The sequence below is a fragment of the Prenolepis imparis genome, unplaced genomic scaffold, assembly GCF_030444845.1.
Source record: "Prenolepis imparis isolate NDT839.2.m4 unplaced genomic scaffold, iyPreImpa1.0 SCAF_2, whole genome shotgun sequence".
Classification (NCBI taxonomy): Eukaryota; Metazoa; Arthropoda; class Insecta; order Hymenoptera; family Formicidae; genus Prenolepis; species Prenolepis imparis.
Window position 1 is genome coordinate 2282866 of NW_028141160.1, and position 25033 is coordinate 2307898.

At 40.7% G+C, this 25033-nt stretch overlaps 1 protein-coding gene and 1 pseudogene across 1 annotated transcript; both read left to right on the forward strand.

The window, feature by feature from the left end:
* Positions 1-374: 374 nt before the first annotated feature.
* On the forward strand, positions 375-8593 carry LOC145932794 (uncharacterized). The gene is made up of 6 exons (XM_083032037.1): positions 375-452; positions 3154-3293; positions 6264-6361; positions 6431-6691; positions 8254-8367; positions 8439-8593. Exons 1-6 carry the CDS (start codon positions 375-377, stop codon positions 8591-8593), a joined length of 846 nt encoding a protein of 281 aa, XP_082888163.1.
* LOC145932795 (uncharacterized) lies at positions 8593-10669 on the forward strand (annotated as a pseudogene).
* The last annotated feature ends 14364 nt before the right edge of the window (positions 10670-25033 follow it).

Genomic DNA, 25033 nt, shown 5'->3' on the forward strand with positions numbered 1-25033 from the left:
TTCCTCAGCCGAGGTCTCTCCATCTGTTGGTACTCGAAGCAGAGCCTGCGATCGCGTCACTCTAGGAGAATGCTGCGTCGACATTTTCTCTTTATCCCTTCTCGATGTCCTTTCTTTACGATTCCGGACGAGCCCCCAAAATGTTACGTCCGCGCGTCGTCCTCAAGCTATCGCACGCGCGTCACAACGATTCACTCACTCACTCACGCCCGAAATAAAGATATTCTCTTAAAAGGCGAAAGAACTTTAATACAAGCAGGAGATAACACAATAAAAGATAACCGAACAATAATATATGCATATAAGACAATTAAGATCAGCCGTCGGAGGAACTCAACCTCACGACACGACAGCTCGGAATCTAATCACCAAACATGGCGCCGCAAAACAGATGCACGCCGATTGTTTGTAAACAGCTTCCCTGGCGACGTTCTCCCGGCAATGTTAAAGAGGTACATTCAGAGGACAAGACCCAAGAACGTAACAATATGTATATACAGGGTGTCGGAATAGGAGGAAGCGGCCCCCTCCTCCATCGCGCGGTCCATCGCGGTTGTGGTGCAAGGGTACACCACCCTCGCGCCCTCCCAAGAAGGTTTGGGGGACGGGGTCGCTGCTCGAGTTGTCCGCTCAAGCCGCGGCCCCCCGCCTTCGGGGCTGGCGCTCCCTCCGCTCTCAAGGGGAGTCAGGATTCGGCGTTTAGCTCCGGAGGCCCTCACCAGAGGACCCTTCTCAGAAAGAGAAGAGCCTTCTTTACGACAGTGATCCCCCGCACCGGCGCCTCTTGGTTTCCCGGTGGGAGAACACCAGCTGCCGCATCTCCCTCCTCTGGGGGGGGGGAGTTACCCGCTCGAGCCCCGGCCCGCCGGTTCCACCGGTTGTAGCTCCTTTCGCTCCCGAAGGGAGTTAGGATTCGGCCAGCAGCCAGAGGAGCCTTCTTTCGAGGTTCAGGAGGGTTGCTCCGACTCTACGTCGGAGCGATCCTGCCTTCTCCCTCCTGCGAGGTCGTCGGGGGAGAAGTCCAGGACTTAAGCGTCCCCCCCTCCCGACGATCTCATCCCACTCCGGTATCATCCGAAGCGGGGCGGTCACCCTCAAAAACTTTTACATTTTTCAATATAACATAGAATTTAAAGGCTTAAGAGCCGTACGCAGATAGCGGTGCATTAATTCTAACGAAAATTAATTTTTCGTTGGAATTAAATAATTATGCCCGGAGCACAAATTTTGCTTGGTACACTGCCAAGACTTTTTCGGAAATTAATCTCACAATCAGTTCGAGATTTTTAATTCCGATGATCCCCTCTGATCCTCCTAAAAAGATGTAGGCAAGAAAAATATCGGTCCAAAGTCGCTGAATCGCGAATCAAACCCGAATCTTTCGCTTACCAGGCGACTACTCTCATCACTGAGCTATTCAGACCCTTTGATCCAATTTCTTCAATATTTTTCATTTTTTAATGTACAACAAAATGTTTCAAATAAAAGTTGTTTGATTTGAAAATAAATAGAAGATGGTACTACTGACTTTTTTATGTAGGGCGTTTCTCAAGGTCATTTAAAGGTCATTTGTTTTTTTTAAATGGAACTACTATAATTTTTATATTTTTTATATTTTATAAATAACTCAATTCCTTGCAATTTTTTGCATAAAAAGTGTTGTGTGCCTCGAACAAGGCACTGGGGTTGCGCCGAATTAAGGATGAGGATCCTCGGGTCGTGCAGGACTTCGTAGGAAGTTAGGAGTGTTGTACTCTTTTCTTTCTCTTAAAATACACTTTTATTTCGGATTGAATATGGTTTCGCTTTATTTCTCGTCCTTTCTTTAAATATATATTCGCGTAACATTCGATGAGCGTATATTCGTATTCCTCTCAATAATTCAGGTCGTTGTTAGTGAGTCTCGTTCTGATGTTCTGGTTTCTTATTAGCGACCACGTCTTGATGTTTACGTTTGTCTTGATGGCTCTCCGTCCTATATCCTCTTTGTTTCTTGGATTTCTTTCGGGAGAGGCCCTTGGAAACAGGTCTCTGATTGGTTAACAATACTCACGCGTTTTTGATCTAATTGCAAGCGAAGCAGGTCGAAGTCCCTGGTCTTCGCTTGCATCTCGCGGTTTCCGGTGCTTCGCGCGTGTCTCGCTGCGTTAGCGTTTTCACGCGACGAGCGTTTGTCGAGAGCGCTCTTTTATAAGCAAAAATGTTTTACAGTATTCTATAAAGATATTCAGTAAATTCTAATTTCTAATAACTACTGGTTATAGTTCGGGCTATAACAAAAGTTATAAAAGTAAGGATGGCTAAAAAAACAAATAGTTTATGAAATATTTTATACCTAAATTTAACACTAAAGATACAAAGGTTGTTTGTAAGAAAAAATATGTAGCTACTAGCAAATTGCATACTTTTTTTTACAAACTATGTTTTTTATACCAATTAATTCCTTTCATTATTTTATGCATAAAAGCAGTGCTCGAAATTAGTTGCACTTTTCAGGCCGATATCTGAAGCGACGCCTTCGGTCCCCCACTACCGTTCGAGGATCGACGGCCGAGCCGCCGATCGCTAGGGCAACGTTATGCCTCAGGAGTGTCTACAAAAATTGAATGACGATTTCGCGGAAGTTACAATCTCAGCATATTTTATTTTGTAGGGACACTCCTGAGGCATAGCGTTACCCGAATGATCGGCGGCTCGGCCGTCGAGCCTCGAACAGTAGTGGGGGACCGAAGGCGTCGCTTTAGATATCGGCCTAAAAAGTGCAACTAATTCCGAGCACTGATAAAAATATTGTAGAATACAGAATATCGAGGAGTCGAATAAGAGTGTTCTAATAAAAGATATTTATTAATATACTTAGAACGAAATCACAAACACGTTTTTTCTCTGAAACGCTCGCAAAAACTCTATCGCTAGGCACCGCGAATAACAATAACGATACGCATATTGCGCATGCACTCTCGCGCAGTAATTAATAAAAGAAAAGGAAAACCCTAGCTCGCATACGCCGCCTATGATTGAAGATGACAAAAATAAATATTCATCCTACAGCGTTGAGATAAGATAATTGAAAAATAAATATTTTACGAAATATTTAATAATTTATGTACTTTTAGTGTTAAATTTTTATTATGGGGTGTATGGGGTATGCAGGGACAGCACCTCTTCTTTAAGGCGGCCAATAAGTGTAGAATGGCTTTGGGCAATTGGTTTTTGCACGATGCCCAGCTTTCACATATGGTTCCAAACGCCACACCATGGGAAACTGCATTGATCTGCAGGCTAAACGAATAGTAATGATGGATATTACTGATATAAGACAAAGGAGGAAGTATCTCGGACTCATAATCAGATTTCTCTAAGCTGGACTACATTAGCCTTTAAGTCAGCGAACTGCGCTTGGAAAGGAAAGGAATCCTACCGAGTAATCGTTATCGCACGAAAACCTAATGTACTAGAGAGTGAATGATGATACGTTGACCGGCGACCCAACTGGCAATCGGCGCTGCGGTTTCAGGACTGACAGTGTAAAATGGACTACTGGGTGCCTATTATAATTTTCACCTCGTGAGCAAACTCACTCAAAGAACCGTAATAGGCACCCTGGTCATGGTACGACGGATTCTTGGATCCTTCATGGAAAATATGCTACTGGGAGGAGAAAGCTGAGATCGGCAATGATGAAACTATGCACATGGAACATCCGAGGTCTCAACACTCCAGGAAAAATGAAGATTCTTGAAGAGATCATTGGAAATGGCAATCACAGGAATAGCCGAGATTCATTGGTAAAGGTCCGGTCACTTTCAGTCAGAGGAGGGTAATCTCATTATATCCTCAAGCAACATATCGGAATCCAGAAGTGGAGTGACAATTATAGTAAATAGGACAATCAAGGACAGTAATAAGGTATAACGCAGTCAACGATCGTATTCTTACTGTCAAAATAAAAGCAACACTAGTAAAGGTAAACATTATACAGATATACGCCCTCACATTGTCATCAACTGATAAAGAGATAGACGACTTCTACGGAGCGCTCAACGATACCATCAAGAATATTCCCACTAAACGAGAAATATTATTTATAATGGGAGACTTTAATATGAAAATTAGCCATACGAAGTGTGACAGCAATTTGAGAGAAGTTGTGGGGAGATACAGACTCAGAGAACGAAACGACAGAGGAAAGAGAATGATCAATTTCTGGAGTGGAATTACGTGCACAATCGAATTCGATCAGTCGACTTCTAATGCGTTTCTGCTCTACAGTTTTCTTAGTTCATGCTTATTTATTATTGGATTTTTGACGAGAAAATCCTATGATAAATAAGCATGAACTTAAAAAACTGTAGAGCAGAAACGCATTAGAAGTCGACTGATCGAATTCAATTGTGCACGTAATTCCACTCCAGTACGGAAAACAGTTTATTTGTATCTAATACTGACTACTAACACCACTCGTGACGCCTATACACCTGGTTTTCACTGGATGGAGAGATTAAAAATCAAATAGACTACATTTTAATTAAAAACAAGTGGTGAATCTCCATCCGAGATGTAAAGACATCACCGAATAAACTGACAGCGATCACAATGTATTGATAACGGAAATATGTCTAAAATTAAAGAAAACAAGAAGACTTACCAATAAAGAATAATTGGCACGTAACCGAAGATGCTAACTATAAAAATATAATCTCACAAATCATCACTGAGATAAGTACTCGCCGATCTTTTCTAAAATCCAGCCCAAACGATTTGTGAAGGGAAATAAGAGAGAACCTTAAAAAGGCTGCAGAAAATTCTAAACCTAAATCAAGCCCAAACAAATCATGAATATTAGATGACACATGGAAGATAATTGAACGAAAAAAAAGGATCAAGAACTCAACGAACTAGCCAACCCACAGAAGTACAATGAGCTAACAAAGAAGATAAACAAAACTCTGAGAGTCGACAAAAACAATTATATCACAAAGCTGTGCGAGGAAGTAGAGGAACACGCAAATAGCAACAAACCAAGAGATCTCTTCCAAAAAATCAAGATTATCACGAGGAGTCTTCAACCATAATCTCTCTTCATCAGAGATGAAGGCAATATCATAACGACGAGGGAAGAGATGATTCACCGTTAGGCAATACTGTAAAAAAATGATGGCCCTAGAATTCAACAATAGAAATTTTCGAATAACGCACCCAACAGAACTGGAACCACCCATCCTCAGAAAAAATAGAGTCAACCTGCAAAAAGATCAAAGGTAGCAAAGCCACAGGTACTGATGGGATTGTCATAGAAATGATAAAGGCAGCCGGAAAACCTGCAATGACCTTGCTACACCAACTCTGTAATACACTACGCAAAACAATTAGGGGAGCTTTAAAATTTGCAAAATTTAATGATTTTTAAGAAGCCATATCTCAGCTTAGAAAGGTCGTACAACAATGTTCCTGGGCGCATTTTAACGGGTGAAGCCTCGAATTTAATGTGGGTAAGGTAGCATTATTCGTCTTATCGAACTGTTTTTCGTGTAAAGGCTAGAGCACAGACTTTTGCATAACGCATAAACATATACATAAGAAAATTTATTAGTCCATGAACGTATGCATAAGAAAATAAACCAATCGAATTTCTTATGCATACGCTTATGCGCCTATGCAAGTTAGTGTGTTTAGGCCTTAAGGTTTAAAATCAGATCGCGAAAATACTCTGGAAATTTCTTGACTTTGTAGTTGTTCATGGAAAAAGCAGGGATGGAACCATAAATGCCACCACATTGGCTTTAAAGTGGGGAACCTTCCCTTTAAAATGCCGCAAGGAACATTGCTCTATCATGCCTAGAAGCCGAGTCATCGCATTTCAAAGCCCCTGCATTTTGCAAAATTTTTAGCAATACCGCCGGCATTTGCGTTATCCAATGTGCACCATGGGGAGGTTGCTCGGTCGGATATTGCACATCATGTGTATGGTGTACGTGTACGTCAACATTGCTGCAATATAATTGAAAGATTCGTGCTGTATGAGATTCTTATGTATATTTATATTATCATTATTATTTTTTACAGACATGATATTTGCTGCTACATTGTTAGAAAAAGCTAAACTTAATTATAATAAGTTTCTTAATTGTAAAGATACACATAATTCTTCTTCACAAAAAAATATAGTGGTAAATGATAACAATAAATCCAATACAAACATAACCAGTATTGCAGGTTCTAATAATGAAAATATATTTTATACATGATACTATTTCCGATAGTGAAGATATTTCTAATAATGTCATTTCTAATTGTACCAATGAAAATCCACTTCAAGATAATACAACTTCTGATATTGAAAACAATTCAGACGATACAGGTAAATTAAAAGTGTAATAATAATGTAGTAACAAGTGATGTGTAATAATAATTTTTTATTCTATTTTAGAAATAAGCAAAGATAAGTGGGGACATAAGGCTACACTTCTTCTAATATCTTTATATAAAGAAAAATCATATATGTTGGGAAAAGGTTCTCAAAAGAAAATGTGGATAGCAATTTCTAAATGTATGAATGAAAAGAAATATAACTTTACAGGTAATCAATGTAATAATAAAATGGATGCATTAAAGAGACAATATCGGAAAATTGTGGATCATAATGCTCAAAGTGGCAACGACAGAAAAGACTGGATTTATTTCAGGATTGGCATGTTTTAAACAATTTGTTTAAAACTGTTTGATTAAAACATGTTTAAAACAGTGGACACTGTTTTAAACATTTTTGTTTTAAACAGTTTTAAACTACTGTTTAAAACTTTTTAAAACATTGCAATTAAAACATATGATTATTTGAAAAAAAACTGTAAAGAAAAACAAAAACAAACAAAAACTAATAGACGTGCAAAACTAATGTTGCAAAAAGGTTTTTGTTTTAATTTTTTTAGTTTTTTATCTATATTTATATAGATTAACATAGATATAAAATAATAGAGTAACATATAGATATAAAAATATAAATATAAATAATGAAATAAAAATAATAAGATAAATATTATTTTAACAGAATATTTTTTTTGGATATTAAATATATTAAGTAACAATCAATATATAATTGAATATATTAAAGACTACTTATAAATTATAAAGCTATCTGCACAAACTATTAAAATCTAAATTATAACACATTGCATTTTACTTTTACATTTTATCTATTGCAAATAATTAAATAATGTTATTCCTTTAACTAAAAAAATAATAAACATTTAAGTACAAAAAAATGAACGGTAACAATAACTTATTGGAATTGGGAATTGCATTGCAGTCATTGCATATTGGGTATTTTTTTAATACCTACTTTTATAAATTTAATTAAAATTAAATAAATTTTAAAATTAATAACTCAAAATAAAATAAAGAATATAATTTTATATATTAATAAAGAATTATTACTCAACTAAGAAAAATTTGTTTAAAAGATTATATTATATAGACTCAGTTTCAATCTCAGTTTGATCAACCTTTTTATTGAGTGCTTTCAAAATTGTTACTAATTTTGAAGCTTTTTCTACGCCTAATCTGTTTCTCAGTTTTGTGTGCACTAAACCAAAAGCTGAAAACAGTCTTTCTATGCCAGCAGAAGAAGCAATTGCTGTATGAATTTGTGTTACTAAGTCAAACGTTACAGTATTAACATTTTCTTTTAACGCAAGCCACCTAGTATGTACTCTATGTAGATAATTATTATAATTAATAAATTCAAAACCAAAAAAACCGATATGGTAAACTCCAAACTTTGAACCAACTAAAAAACAATCCAGTTGTCCACATTTTGCACGCTCAGCGGTAAAAAGCCGGTAGTCCATGCGTCGAATCAAGCGACGCGAGTGGTCGAACATTACATTACGATTACACAGATCAAAGCTATCAAGAGGTTTTTTTTGCTTGTTTAAAACATGTTTTTTTCTTACTTTACTTAAAAACACGTATAAAATAAAAAAACATTGTTTTAAACAAAAAAATCAATGTTTTTTGTTTAAAATGAAAAAAACAAGTTTTTTGCCAACTCTGATTTATTTAGATGTAATATATTGACACAATAATAGTTACACTTAATTATAAAATTGTCATACTATTTTTATGTTTAATTTGACATATGTATGAACATCTGTATAATGCAATATGTAATTAAAAGAATTTTATTATTCTCGTATATATGTGTATGTGTATGCATGTGCATATAATTCTAACAATTAATGCTTTAGGTGTTAGATGACATTTTCCAAAAGAAACATTGGGTAAAACCGCTATCCGTAGCAGGATCAAATATTAAAGAACCCGAGACTTCACCATTAACTGATAGCGATGAAAATGAATTACCAGTCAGTAACTATCAAAAATATTTTTTTATATAAATGTCAATATTTTCCTATTAATAACTATAATTTTGTATTTAGAGCAAAGAAAGATGTCATTAATTGAAGAAAGAGCGAATTATTTAAGAGTTTCACTAGAAGAAAAAAGATTAAAAAGAGAAGAAACTGCCAATTACAGAGCAACAAAGTTACAAATATTAAAAGAGATAAAAGACGCAAAACAGAAACAACAGTAATGTGTGTACGTGAAGAAATATAAACGTACATAAAAAAGTATTAAACATTCGGTAGTATTATCAAAAGTATTAAAATACTGAACACTTTTAAATGTTTCATAGTAGAGAGGCTATGCCGATTCTAACCCGGGTCCTCTGAGGGGGGGTGCGGGGCGCGGGGGGTTCTCCGGAGCGAGGGGTATGACGTCACGCGGGGTGGGGGTATCTCGATGGTGCGGGGGCTGACGTCACGCGGGTGGAGGGGATGTTTCGACAAAGGAGGGGGAGTTTTCTGAGTGCAATATTTGTAGATGGTATCTTTACGACTTTTTTTATGAGGGTTCTTAGACATTTTCCCAAAAAAAGGTATAGAACAAGCGCCGATGATTGACAATTTTGTACCCTCGTTAATATAATTTTATTACGGAAGCGCCGATGCCCGGTTGCTCGAACTTGTCAACGGAGCGTTCTAAAATCCATAAAACTATGTTTTTTTTTCATTTTATGGACAAAATGTCCATTAAATGTCCATAAAATCATTAGGATATTATGGAAAGGAATGAAGATTTTAAGCCGACGCTGCGACGAACATGTCAAACGTTATTTATAGGTGCAAATGTAAAAGCGTTGACGTTCGGCAGCTTTGTACCCTCGCGGAAAATCTCCCATAAAAACGAGAGCGAAACATTTTTCTTAATATTTTTTAAGGAAGAATGCAACGTATCGGCGCCAACGTTCGGCAGCTTGTGTCCTTACTCCTCTATCCATAAAACCGATATCTCGGGAAACTATCTTTTGAGATACGCCAAATGTTAGAAAAGGAGATAGAATTAGGTGAAATATATATAAGGAGGATGAGAGCGCGTCAAACCATAGTACGATTTGAAAGCGCATAGATGCAGCGGTGAAAAAAGTTTAGTGGTTACTTTCTTGTATTAGAAGTGTTAGTGGTATAATAGTGAATAAAAGAAATAATGGAAAACATCGAGCAGAACGAACGGGACCTGTTGGAGCGGTCCCGCCAAGTCACCACTTTGGGCGAATATTTTGAATGGGCGCTGCGCTGCGAGGACTTTATCAAACTGCTCGAAGAACGCAGTCGTGTCAAGCGTCCGCGACTCTCGATTGGATATAGACAATCTTTGGTTGCTAGACTCGCGCGACTCGAGGGTGCAAAGACTCGATTGCAGAGACAGTTTATAACCAGTGGTGGTAATTACAGTGGCGATAATAACACGGGAAGACTCGTTTGGCGAGAGATCGATACCGCTCGAAAATCGGATACTGACAGGTGCGGTGATTAACGCAGACTATATCGAACCGCGACGATTTTTGGAAGATGCTAGTAATGTAGTACTCGAGCAAGTGCAAGATGTTATAAAAATATACAACTGTGCAAAAGTAAATACCGTGTTCAACGGTGAGTTTGTGTCCGGTGATAAACGCGCCAACAAAAGTATTAACACGAGAAATTATGAACTCTTTCGCACGTCCGATTTACGCGAGTGGTATGAGCGGCATGTCATCGAATCCACATTGGCGTCTCTCGAAGAGTTTCAGGAACGTGATAGCGGATGGGCATTGTCACGAATCCTCGATCTTACGGTCAACGTCAACAAGTGCAATCTTATGCGTGCGGGGTGTTATTTAAACTTGCCACGAGAAATTATGACGAAGAGAGCGGTAATTAATGTGCAATCCAGAGACAATGCGTGTTTCGCGTGGTCAGTGGTGGCTCTGTACCCCGCTGAAAGACATATGGAACGGGAATCTTCATATCCGCACTATACGACAGTGCTAAATTTACAAAACATTGAGTTTCCGATGACGCTGAACCAAATAAAAAAGTTTGAACATATAAACGATATCTCAATCAACGTCTACGGCATCGAGAGGAAAAAATAACTATCTATTCTTCCGATACAACTCGCCGATCGGAAAAGAGAAAAACATGTGAATTTGCTATACGTGGAGGAGGACGACAACGTTGGACATTTCGCATGCATCAAAAATCTATCCCGGCTTGTCAGCACGCAACTGAGCAAACATGGTCACAAGAAATATATCTGCGATCGGTATGTATATTTATTGCAATAAAATTATATATTAAAATAATCATAAATAAAATTTTAATTTTTTCTTTCATAGATGCTTGCACTATTTCGGATCGGAGGACAAGTTGTAATCACACATGGTAGACTGCGGAGAGATGAACGACTGTGCCATCAGATTACCAAGCGATAAGGATAAGTGGCTCAGCTTCAACAACTACAACAGAAAGGAGCGGCTTCCGTTTGTAGTATACGCCGACTTGGAATGTGTACTGAGGAAGACACCGGAACACGTGTCATACGATCAACATCACGAGGTATTTAGCGTCGGATACTACATGCAATGTTCGTACGATAAAATATTATCCGCCTACCGATTTTATCGCGGCGTCGATTGTGTCGCGTGGTTCGCCAACAAACTCGAGGAATTAGCGCATCGCGTAAAGGGTATTTTGTCTGATAATGTCCCCATGATAAAATTAACGCAAGATGAATGGGAAAAATTTCACAGCGCGACGCATTGTCATATATGCGAGAAACCGTTCGTATAAGACGATACACGCGTACGCGATCATTGTCATCTGACCGGGCGATACAGAGGTCCCGCACACTCAAACTGTAATCTAAATTACAAAGACTCTTATGTTATTCCTATAGATTTCCATAATCTATCCGGCTACGACGCACATTTCATTATCGGGGATATAGCTACAGCGTTCGAAGGGGAAATCGAATTACTTCCGATAACGAAAGAAAAATACATTTCATTTACAAAGACTGTCAATAGTACTGACGATAAAGATCGGAAAACTTGCGTGAAATTACGATTCATCGATTCATACAAATTTCTCAGTGATTGTCTTGACAAATTAGCATCTTTTTTAAACAAAGATAAACTCAAAATTTTATGTTCCAATTTTTCCACATTATCCACTCATAATTTCGAATTATTGACGCGAAAAGGTGTCTTTCCGTATGAGTACATTGACTGCGTGGACAAGCTGCAGGACACGCGTTTACCACCGCGCAAATCGTTTTACAGTTCTTTAACCGGTGACACTGTATCCGAGAGCGATTACGCGCACGCCGAAAACGTATGGAATCGATTCTCCATTCAAACCTTGGGTGAATACAGCGATCTGTACTTAAAAACTGATGTCTTGTTATTAGCAGATATATTTGAAAACTTTCGCGACACTTGCATCGCGAGTTACGGACTCGACCCTGCGTATTATTATACTCTTCCCGGTTTTACGTGGGACGCCATGTTAAAACATACACGCGTAAATTTCGAACTGCATACCGATATCGATATGGTCATGTTTATTGAACGGGGTATACGCGGCGGTCTAAGTCAATGTTCAGGAAGATATGCGCAGACCAACAACAAGTACATGCAGTCATATGATCCATCGAAACCATCATCATATCTCATGTATTTTGATGTAAATAATTTATACGGATGGGCAATGTGCCAACCATTGCCATATGCCGATTTTCGATGGGTCGACGACGTATCTAATTTTGACATCTCGTCAATAGCGCTTGATTCACCTACAGGCTATATCCTCGAAATAGATTTAGAGTATCCACAACATCTTCACGACACGCACGCTGACCTACCGTTTTGCCCGACACGTGACAAACCACCCGGCAAGCGGGAAGATAAGCTTCTCGCAACGCTATATGACAAGAAGCGTTACGTCATACACTACCGCAACCTGCAGCAGCGCACACGTCACGGTCTTCGTATCGTAAAGATACATCGCGTATTACAATTTACTCAATCCGCATGGCTCCGCGATTACATTGAACTAAATACAAAATTTAGAACACAAGCGAAAAATGATTTTGAGAAAAATTTGTACAAATTGATGAACAACGCGGTATTCGGCAAAACTATGGAAAACGTTCGAAATCATGTAGATGTAAAATTATTGACAAAGTGGGACGGACGATACGGTGCGGAGGCGATGATAGCGAAACCAAATTTCCATAGCAGGAGCGTCTTTTCGGAAAATTTAATTGCCATAGAATTACGTAAACTAGAAGTAAAATTTAACAAACCAATCTATGTCGGCATGTGCATACTCGACATCTCTAAAACATGTTTGTACGAATTTCATCACGAGTACATGTCACCGCTCTATCGTGACAGATGCCGGATAATGTACACTGACACCGACAGTTTAATATACCATATTAAATGTGAAGACATGTATGAAAATATGAAACGCGATATCGCTAGATTCGATACGAGCGATTACGCTATGGATAATGCATACGGTATACCGCTCGTGAATAAAAAAGTACCGGGTCTAATGAAGGATGAAAATAATGGCATGATAATGACCGAATTCGTTGGGCAAAAATGTACGCTTTGCGAGTGGATGGCAAAAAGGACACTAAAAAAGCAAAAGGTGTCAAAAGTAACGTTGTCGCGAGAACGATAACATTCGACGATTATACGCGGTGCCTGAATGACGAGATTGAAATGACACGTCAGCAGTCATGTATTAGATCGAAATTGCACGAAGTGTATACCATCCGCGAGACAAAAATTGCTCTAAGTCCGTACGACGATAAGCGGTATATCATACCTGATTCGACTGACACATTACCATGGGGACATTACCAGATACCCTTATAAAATATAATGTAATATAATGTAACATATGTGTATGTATTTCATATATTGTAACGGAAAGGATGTTTTAATAAAGATTTTGTATTTCATATATATTTCATGTATATTTTTATATTTCAAATACTTTATATGTTGTACACATTATTTTTTTAATTTTAAGAAATTAATAAATAGAGTTTGTATGAATTAAACTGCATTATCCATATGTATCCAAGAGTTGTGCGAATTGTCAAATCCCAGCCATTTTACGTAAACCTCGTCACCCCTCCTGCGCAGTATTTTCTCCACGAGATATACGTCCGGATAATTCGCGTGATGCAACTCGTGCTCGTAAAACGCTCCAGCGATAGATGTTTTGCGATAGTCCTCCAGTAGATAGGTTACGGGATTAGTACGCTGCACTTTAACAATTTTAAACACTTCGGTTGTCCAATTTGGTGTGTAACCCTTCTCAAAAAGTTTCTTGTACTTGCTAACGCGTACCGGGTCACCTACTTTGAACTTTGCCGGAGCGGCAATCTTTATGTTAGTATATACTGTTTTTAAAAGTTTATCAGCGATCGCGGGGGTGACGTCGGCGGGTCGCATGCCGATCGTTCGATGCTTGCGCGCGTTGTAATCCGATACGAGTTCCGACAACGCTTCGATCCACTTGTAAGTTCCGTTCAGCGTAAACATCTTCCACATGTCGTTCTTCAGCGTGCGATTGAATCGCTCGACGACCGATGCCTTCATTACTGAATATGTAGAATAGTGATTGATGTTATGTTTCCGCATAAGCCGTTGCACGTCGGCGTTGTAAAATTCCTTCCCGTTATCGGTTTGCATGTTTCTCGGGCATCTCTTGCTATCTCGAATTATCTCGGCGATAGCGTCAGCCGTCTCGCTTCCACCTTTACTCTTGAGTGGTATGGCCCACGCGTACTTGCTCAACACATCGATGACGGTGAGTATGTAGTGATAACCTTTGTTGAAACGAGAATACGGACGCATCTCGACGATGTCAGCTTGCCACAGGTCATCGTATCCCCGCACTATGACGTGTCTTCGGGGAAAATTTTTCCTTGCCGGCGCGTGCAGTTCGTTCACCAACTGCCGTTTCTCCAAACTATGTTGTTTCTTCGCTTCGTCGGTTTTTCTCGATCGCCGTTTGTCGCTCGTTTCATGATTCATTTTCGTTTGTCGTTCTTCAATAGCCGTTCTGGAGCCGTTCCTGACCCGTTCGTAGCCGTTCTTGACCCGTTCTTGAGCCGTTCGTAGCCGTTCCTGACACGTTCCTGACCCGTTCCAGAGCCGTTCCTGACCCGTTCTTGAGCCGTTCCTGACCCGTTCGTAGCCGTTCTTGAGCCGTTCTTGAGTCGTTCTTGCGTTGTTTACTTCCGTTCTTGACCCATTCGAAAATCGTTCTTGATTCGTTCGCTGCCTTGTTCACAGTCGTTTCTAACCCGTTCGTAGCCTTTCCTGACCCGTTCGCAGCCGTTACTGACCCGTTCGCAGCCCTGCTTGAGTTGTTTGTAGTCGTGCATGTAGCCTTTAAAGACTTGTTCGTAGCCTCGTTCGCAGCCCTGCTTGAGTTGTTGGTAGCCTCGTTCGCTGTTGCTAGGCCGTTCATAGCCTCGTTCGCAGCTGTTGCTAGGCCGTTCACTACCACTCATTGTAGTTAGATAGTAGTTCGATAATCCTTCGTAGCTGTTCGATAATTGTTCGTAGCCGTTCGATAACCCTTCGTAGATATTCGATAACCGTTCGATAGCCGCTCCTAACCCGTTCACTGCTGCTCATTCAGGTTGATAGCCGTTTCTGAGTTAGCGTTAGCCGCGCGTTGAAGTTCGTTTATCACAATCTGTATTGCCCGCACATCCTTCTCGAACGAAGTCAGCTTCTCATCTGATTCTTTCTGTTGATTCATCAATCTTTTAACGCAGGATTCCACATACAGTTTGTTGACGGCATCGGTGTCAGCCTCAGGTTGCGCTACACGACGAATCTTCCGCGACCTTGCGTCATAGTCCGTAACGACGCGACACAGAGCGTTTTCGTGCACATAACTTTTCACCAATCTATCCCAAGAACCGCTTGTGCCGGTTGCATCATTTCTTGGTTCGAATAATCCAAATTTGTTGATAGGCATTTTTTTTCCCCGATACGAGTGATGCCGATCGACTGATTAGATTTGTCGAGACACCGTTTAATTTATAATAATGCCTGCTTCGCGAAGTTCCTCGATGATCGACAGGATCTCATTGTCGTGAGCGTTGTGGTCAGCTCGGCGCGAAGCGTCCAGCAATCGTACCCGATCCACTAGCTCGTTGGGGTCATCCCAGTGTATGTAATCGATCTTATTGTCGGTTAGTGCCATCGCGTGAGGCATGAATACTCCCTTTCCAGATTTTTTCTTTTCAATCGATATCAATGGTGCGATTATATGTTTGTACTTGTATCCCCTGTTGCTTCGTAATTGGCCTTGTGTGTCATAATTGCGTTTATGCACGTTCGTCGTTAATAATATGCTCTTGTATTTATGCATATCATCCTCCGTGTAAATGTCATCATCGGGAATTCTCTTGAAGATCAACTCGTATAATCCTGGTGTACCAATGTACCTCACTTTGTCTATAATTATAGAGTCATATTTGTCAATGTCGAATCGTTTGTTACCGAGACGCATTTCATCCTTGTCGAAATAGACACCGTACACGTGATCGATTTTCCTTTCTTTGTCGCCACCGAGGAGAGTGCTCGTGTACTCTTGTCCCAGTGGTCCCAAGTGCTTTCGCAACATTTCTTGACCTTCCAGCGTTTATAATGTGTTTCGAACAAACGATGTTTCGAGCGTGCTGCCCGAGGTTTCGAAAACATTTTCGTTTGCGAGTGTTTCGGGTATCATAGGTTGTACGATTCTCGTTGTCGCGAACGGTGCAGAGGTTATCATCGGTTCATCCAGTAAAGCATCCGATGTACGCGGTGTCGATGAGCGATTCGGGTTTGACCGTTTCCTCTTTTTCGATGTCGCATCATCCTTCTCCTCTTCCTCCTCCTCCTCCTCCTCCTTGTACCGCTTGATGGGTAAGATTTTAATCTTTGCGGTACTTTCCGGCTCGTTTTCCACCGCGATCGAGTTGTCGACAATCTTTTGTAGTGGCTCAATAATAGGTCTAAAATGGGTCTTGATCGCGATATCGTCATCGATCTTACCGGTCTTCAAAGCACGATGTTTCTTGCGGATTGATTCACTCGTTTTCGCAATCTCCTTCGCTATCTTTTCACGCTCGCGAATATTATCGTTCTCAGCCATGTCGGTAGAGTGTCGAACGCTCGTGTTTCACCTCTCTCGACAGAACATCGGCAACGACTAATTGTTTTGTGGTATCGCGAACACGTTAAATCCGTTTCTGTATCGGCCGTTCGTAAGCGAGCTATCCTTGTCTGTTACTAGGAATCCATACTTTTGGTGCCAACAAGTACGACATAATTCACTAAAATCCTCGTATGACATGTCGGTATTCACGTGATCGTTGTACACATGTTTCAAGTTGGTACCATCCTGTTTAAACAAGATTAGCAGGTTTGCGTTGTCGCGTATAAGATGTTTCGGTATTCTTGCGTATGTTTGACAGAGATAGAAGCAGTCGACGTTCGAGTGGCGTCCCATTGAAAAGTATTCTCTTATCGTATTTTGTTTGTCGCACGCCACGTCATCGAAAACGAAAATCGAGTTTGGACATGCTTCACTCGGTGGAATGACGTCACTGTTATTGGAGAATGTAAAATAGCCGATTTCATCGATCGACGTCAACAAATTCTCCAGATACCGATATTTTGGCTGTTGCAGCGACTTTGAGTACACGTACACGTTTTCAAAGCGGACGCCGTGCGGGCTTTCTATCAAACTAATCAACACGTTAGTGTTACCGCAATTCGAGGGGCCGCAAACGATCGCGCGTATAGTAGTCGGCAGTATCGTACCGTGTCTACGCATCTCCGCGTTGTCCCCCATCGATCGTAATCTGGCGTCGTAATTCGTTACGCGTATCGCGAAAGGTTGTCGCACGAAATTCATTTTCACACTCCTGACTGGATCGAACGTCTGCCTATTTATAGCTGCGCGGAACCGCGAATTGCTCAGTAACGAAAAAATGTTTGTCCTGCTATCAAGTCCTTACGATATTTGTAATTTGAGCGCTGAACAGCTACAATTTGTGTCGAAAACAGTTTTATTGCGAATGTGCGGCAATTACGTCCACTGCGTGTGGGACAAGCTTCCGGAACATATAAAGGCGGATTTGGAGGTTCAAATCTATCGCCGCTATTTCGAACATTACAATCGACCGTGGCAGCGAACGCACATTGACGGTCCAGCGCCGATGATAAAAGATTGCAGCAAATGTCAACGAAAATAGGTAGAGGCCTATTAAATCTCGCGATAAACGCACTTCCGATCGAATTCCATATCCCCGGCTATCAGTTTTGCGGTCCGGGCACGCGACTACAAAAGCGATTAGCCAGAGGCGATCGAGGTATCAACCCATTGGACGCGGCGTGCCGTGAACACGATATAGCGTACTCTCGAAGCAACGATCTCATCGAGAGACACGCGGCAGATAGGATACTCGACAAGGAAGCGCAAACTCGCATCGTTGCGAGAGATTCGACTCTCGGTGAGAGAACCGCCGCCACAGCTGTCTGGGCAGCGATGAAACCCAAGACGAAGTTCGGTATGGGCCTGAAGACGACAAAGACGAAGACGAAGAAAAAGATGGCGAAGAAACGAATACTTCCGGTAGCGAAATGTGGGGGTGTATTACCGATTCTACCAATGTTGGGCGCGCTCGGATCTCTGGTCGGTGGAGCGGCTGGTGTAGCAAAGATGGTGAACGACGGAAAAGCTGCACAACGTCAGTTGCAAGAGATGCTACGTCACAATCGCGCCATGGAAGGTCACGGATTGTATCTCGCTCCATACAAACATGGACGAGGAGTTTCAACGAGAAAAAGGGGAAAAAAAACGTCAAAGAGACGCTAAAAATGCCACAGGGCGTAACTACCAACATACAATTGCTACAACTGGCAAAACGTATGCACATTCCGTATTTTAGAGGTGTTTTCATGCGTGATTCATTACCGATCGGTGGTATATATCGAAACGAGAGCGGCATCGTAAATTTGGATAACACTAAAGGATCGGGTACTCATTGGGTAGCGTATGCAAAGAGGGGGGATCGCGCTATATATTTTGACAGTTTCGGTAATCTTCGGTAATCCGCCGAATGAAATGGTGCGATATTTAAATGTGACAAAGATACAATACAATTACACACCTGTTCAAACTTACAATCAAAGCTTCTGTGGACAATTGTGCTTACAGTTTCTCCGAGCGGTCGATGCACGTGAATTTAAAGACTGACATTGCGCTATTTAACTCAGTATTCGTTTAACAGTTTTGTCAACATGTCTATGACATTCACACTGACCGGGAAGAGTAGTGTTCTCGCGGTAAACTACTTTCCCGCCGTAGATTTGAGCGACGATGAATACGAGCTAGGTCTAGCGGATTTTGAGACTTATCATACGATATCGAACGTGAATTCCTCGAATAATAAATTTTACTTTGGCAAAGATGACGCGGAAATTACGATTCCCGAGGGATCGTACGAGCTGCAAGCGATACATGAGTTTTTGAAACATGCAATTTTACGAAAACGTCCGCGACACGCTGTTCGTGACGATGATAAAAAACACGCTGACACCATGCATATTCGGACGAATGAGGACGGTGACTTTGAAGATGGAGAATATCCGATAGTGCTCCGCGCTAATTATAATACGATGAGGAGCGAGATCAAATGCGCCTACAGAATGAATTTTAGCAAGCCTAACAACATTGGATCGCTGCTGGGATTCTCGAACCGTATACTGCAGCCGCGAAAATGGTACAAGTCGGACATGCCGATTAATATTATCAACGTGAACATTATCCGCGTAGAATGTAATGTGACCGCGGGCGCGTACAGCAACGGCAAACTCGTTCATACGATACATGAATTTTCACCGAGGATACCACCAGGATATAAGATATCGGAAACACCGGCGCACATCATTTACCTGCCGATCATCGTGCAGAGCATTACGGATTTAACGTTACGCGTTGTCGACCAGGACAGACGATTGCTCGATTTTCGAGGAGAAGAGATCACCATTAGATTGCACGTACGACGACGACAGCGATAACGTACGTGTGCGGCGTATGAGATGCTCGTGTTGAACGGATCGAAAGATACGAGAGATAACACAATCTTTACGGAGCCAGCGACAACAACAACAACGTCGGCATTCACTAATATCCAATCATCCGGTTGCACTAAGAAAAAGAAACTGAACGCATCAAACGTTGCGTTTTTACAATCTTTGGGATTCGCGGTGCGAAACATCTGAACAATGACCGACATCCTCAACATTGGAGACGAGCCAATCTTCGATGATCGTATCGTCAAGATCGAGACTCACACGTACAACCCGTTCGCTAACACAACATTCGAACACAGTGATGAGATAAGAATACCCATACAACAACAGGATCTGTATACGTTGCCGTATGAGAGTTTCCTATACATCGAGGGAGAACTAAAGATAAATAAACCAGCCGAAGGATCTGCTGATACTGGGAAATAATTGTGTCGCATTCATGTTTGATGAGATTCGATACGAACTCGATGGCGTGGAGATTGATCGCAACAGGAACGTGGGAATAACAAGTTTGCTCAAAAACTATGTAACGATATCATCCGATAGAAGCGTGATTATGAGAAACGCCGGCTGGACTGATCCGACTACTGCGAATGGAAACTTCAATTTTTGCGTACCGCTCTACATGTTATTGGGATTTTGCGAGGATTACAGACGAGTGGTAATTAACGCTCGTCATGAGTTAATCTTAATACGATCGCGCAACGACAACAATTGTCTGGTTGGAGATTCGACGCTGGAGCCTGTGATCAACATATTCAAGATACAATGGCGAATGCCACATGTGTTGTTGAGCGAGATTAAGAAGCTGTCGATGCTGCGCGCTCTGGAAAGCGGACATTACCTCAGCATGGGTTTTCGCTCGTGGGATCTGTATGAGTATCCGCTATTGCAGCGTACAACCAAGCATTCATGGGCCATTAAGATAGCGACTCAGCTGGAGAAGCCATGATATGTTATCTTCTCTCTGCAGACAGGTCGGAAAAATATCATGTCTGAGGATATGAGTCGATTCAACGATTGCAAGATGACCAATGTGAAACTCTATCTGAACTCGGAATGTTATCCGTACGACAATATGAATCTGGATTTCGATAAAAACAGATGGTCGATTCTGTACGATACGTATGCGCGTTTCTGCAAGAACTATTATGGATACGAGTATCTCGAGCCGAGTCTCACCGTCTCAATGTTTCTACGTAACGGTCCGTTCGTGATCATCGATTGTTCTCGACAAAACGAATCGGTCAAGAGCGCAACCGTGGATGTGAGATTGGAATTCGAGTGTAAGGAAAATGTGCCGATGAATACCACTGTGTACTGTCTCATCATACACGATCGCGTGATCCAGTACAACCCGTTGACCAACGTTGTGCGCAAAATCACCTAAACGCACCAACAATTTAGAGAGAGGGGGAAGCATAGCAGAATATAAATCAAAGTGTTATGAGATGATTGTCATTCTTCTTTTTAACATCGAAGAGAGAGATCTCGTCATGTCCGTATCAACATTTGTGGATCTACAGGAGTTTATCCTCAATAAACAATTCATTGTAAAGGAAGCGGCAATCCTGAGAAGAGGATTTATTTTGTCACATTATTTTTTCGCATGTCCTGTACCATGGGGTGTGCTCATAAAATCGGAGAGACACCAAGCCTCAGTCAACCTGGTTGACTCGAAATCATCATGGATTGCAATGGGAAGATGGAAACGTTCCATACAGCATGGCTCAGCGTTTGATTACAACAGCTATCGTTGGTGGACCACATGAAGAAGAAGAAGAATCCATTCTCGTATATGTAAAAGGACTTGAAAAGCGAGAATGGTTAGCCGATATATTGGATGATGCGGGAAACGGTTTCATTATTGAGACCTTGGATGCTGATTACGACGATATCGAGTCTCTAAATAATCTAGATGTTAAAAACACTATGCGATGTGGAAAACATGTTAAGAATTGCGCATTACAAAATGTATTCAAAATATTTAACTGGTGGTCGCAACGCCAGAAAGAATTGCAAGATTTGGAAAAATAAAATATTTAAACATTAATGTGTTTTATCTCTTATTCCCTTTCCCCAATCCTTTCCTCACGAATCGTTTCTAAGAATTCTTTTTATCCGAGCGCCGTTTCCCCTTCTCCTAAATTTCATAGCGCCAATAGTATTCTAGAATCTCCCACCACATTTACCTCACTACTTTTAAAAATAAGCGTCATGTACAACACTCGATTAATTTCTTTATACGATCAGTGTCGCGTTAACCGTTCATACTGGCGGTTTCACTTTTAAAATCTGGGAAATATGTACTACGCTGAAAGAAGCAGTGTCTCCGGCAGACGTGTGAATAATTACGTACCGAGTCGTGATGACACTCCATCGTTTGAGAATAAATGTGACGAGTAAGTTTTGTTTAACTTTTTCTATTTTTCTATTTTTATGTCTTTATATTTTTACAAATTGTATTATTTTTCAAACTAATTTCATTTTTACAGCATTTCGTTGGAGCCTCGTGCAGTTCGTATACTAGGTAGACGATATGCATTGACAGCTACGGAATTTAAATTCCTTGAAATTGGTATCAAAGTGGATCCACCGAGTTACGTGGAAATCGCCATAGGAGATCATCGAGGAAAGGAACTGATACTATCTCTCGAAGAGTGGAAGGGACTCTACGAGCAACGTCACAATATTCAGAATCTGCTTCGAAACGATTCTAAAGATGCCTACAGTTTTATAAGCTTTGGACCGTTAACAGTGCGAGTTCGTACGATTAACGACGCCAAGTTAATAAGTCTTGAATCTTCAAATGATGATCGAATCGACGTTACACCGTATGTTCGATCTCGATCCATGCATTGATGTAACTTTTGACCGATTGGTTAAAATTACCAATATAGTCGATATCAAATTTACGCAATTTTCAAATATCGCGTCCAATGTAACAAATCCTAAAGAAGTATCAAATGTAATACGCGCTAGCGACGCCTTCAACAAGCATCAGCTCATCGATTGCGAGCTGGCAGCTTTAGTTTATAGTCCATAATATGTAAGAAAAAAATATTTAAAAGAAGAATAAAGAGTTTTTAAGTCTAAATTATGGTGTAATTTCTTTGCACGCATTTCCATTCCACACTCTCTCCCACCTGTAAACAGTTCCCTAGCTCTTATACGTATAGCTCCCAATAGTTGCTTGCTCCTTGCGGGGGATGACGTCATGCGGGGAAGGGGGAACGTGACGCTAGAGACTGAGAGGCTAGGGATCGCGAGGCTAGGGACCGAGAGGTTAGGGATCGCGAGGCTAGGGACCGAGAGGCTAGGGACTGCGAGGCTAGGGATTGCGAGGCTAGGGATCGCGAGAGATAGCGCTTAGAGGAGACTAGGGACCGCAAGAGAGGTGTCGCAGCGAGAAACATGAAAGAGAGAGAGATAGCGCGAGGTTAGGGACTGCTAGAGAGATAGCGCTTAGGAGAGAAAAAGAGAGCGCGAGGTGAACGCGAGAGACAGAGATAGCGAGAGGCGCACGCGAGAGATGACGCAGTGAAAGAAAAGAAGAGGAATTTTTAAAATGAATATATTAATTTAATATTAATTATTTTTAATTATGAATAAATGTGTATTATACATTTGTGTGTGTGTGTGTGTTTAAAAGAATATAAATGGATATAAATGTATATAAATGTATATAAATGTGAATATATAAATGTGAATATAAAATAGATATAAAATTATAATATAAAATGGATATAAAATTTTTTAAAAATATAAATGAATATAAAGATAAGAATATAAAGATGAGAATATAAATGAATATTATAATATATAAAAATTGTCGGTGGTGGAGGTAGCTATGGTGGAGCCGACGATTGTGGATGCGAGGCGGTGAGGCGGCCGGGCGGCTGTGCCGACGATGGTGGGGGTGGTAAGGCGACGGCCGTGGGACTGCTGCGAGGCGGGACTCCTGCATAACAGAAAAAACATTAATAATCTTAAAATTTTTTTATTTATTATTATTATAAAATTAAAACTTACAATATAATCTTGCCCTCTTCACCACCAAATTCTCGGGCTCCTCGGGCTCCTCGGACTCCTCGGGCTCCTCGGGCTCCTGGGGATTCCAATCTTCTATTATATCCTCAGGATATGGTTCCAATCCGAAGAGCTCGCGAAGTGCAAATATATCTACCCGCATCCACGGGTTGTTTTCCTCCCACTCGCGGGCGTCCACAGTATCACCCCACATGTGATCAAACCAATACCTATCATCGCGGCGCACCATGCGTATCCACCGACGATTCTCAATGTTCATAAAGCCATCAATTCTAATTGAGTCCATTGTTATTATAGCGTCCTGGAAAAAATTTTTATTATATATAAGTAACATAAGGAAATTTAATAATTCAATTCACACACAATAAAAAACAATACTTACAGGCGAAACGAACATCAAAAATATGGTCCTAATGACGCTCTCAAAAAACCGCGTTCCAAAAAATGTATCCTTAAAAATCTCCTTCGATCCTAGGAAAGCAACATTTGTGAATATTCTCCTAAACAGATTCTTCCAAAAACTTGGCCCGAAAATGTCTCCTGATTCAAAATCCATTTTAACACTTTATTCACTGGCACTTCGCTCGGCGACTGTTCGAGACTTTTTGATGTGGAGACAGACCCTCTCTCCATAAGCTTCAACCCCCATCCCTCTCAAAATTATCGCAATTCTTCCTTAAAAAATATTAAGGAAAATGTTTCGCTCTCGTTTACGATCGATTTTCTGCTAGGGTACAAAACTGCTGAACGTTGGCGCCGATATGTTGCATTCTTCCTTAAAAAATATTAAGAAAAATGTTTCGCTCTCGTTTTTATGGGAGATTTTCCGCGAGGGTACAAAGCTGCCGAACGTCAACGCTTTTACATTTGCACCTATAAATAACGTTTGACATGTTCGTCGCAGCGTCGGCCCTAAAATCTTCATTCCTTTCCTAATGATAAAATGTCCATAAAATGAAAAACATAGTTTTATGGCTTTGGGTAGCCATAAATCACAAAGATAATCAGTTGCCGAACATGCTTAGACCCCCCCCCTTCTTTATCGAAACATCTCCTCCACCCGCGTGACGTCAGCCCCCGCGCCGCCGAGATACCTCCGCCCCGCGTGACGTCATACCCCTCGCCCTGGAGAACCCCCCGCGCCCCGCACCCCCCTCAGAGGACCCGGGTTAGAATCGGCATAGCCTCTCTACTTTTCATTTTAAATGGTTAAGGAGTTTACTCTACTTTTAATGGTTAAAACTTTACTTTTAACGGTTAAGAAGTTTATACTATAATTTTAAACATTAATATAAGAATTCTTTATTATTTGTTTTCACAGAAAATATGTTTTTTTATTAATACTGTTATTTTCTAATTTAATTCAAAAAAATGTTGTGTTCAGCTTTAATATAATTTAATATAAGTACTCATACTGTGATGTTATCAAAATGCTATACAAGTTATTTTTTTTATATAGTAGATAGAGTT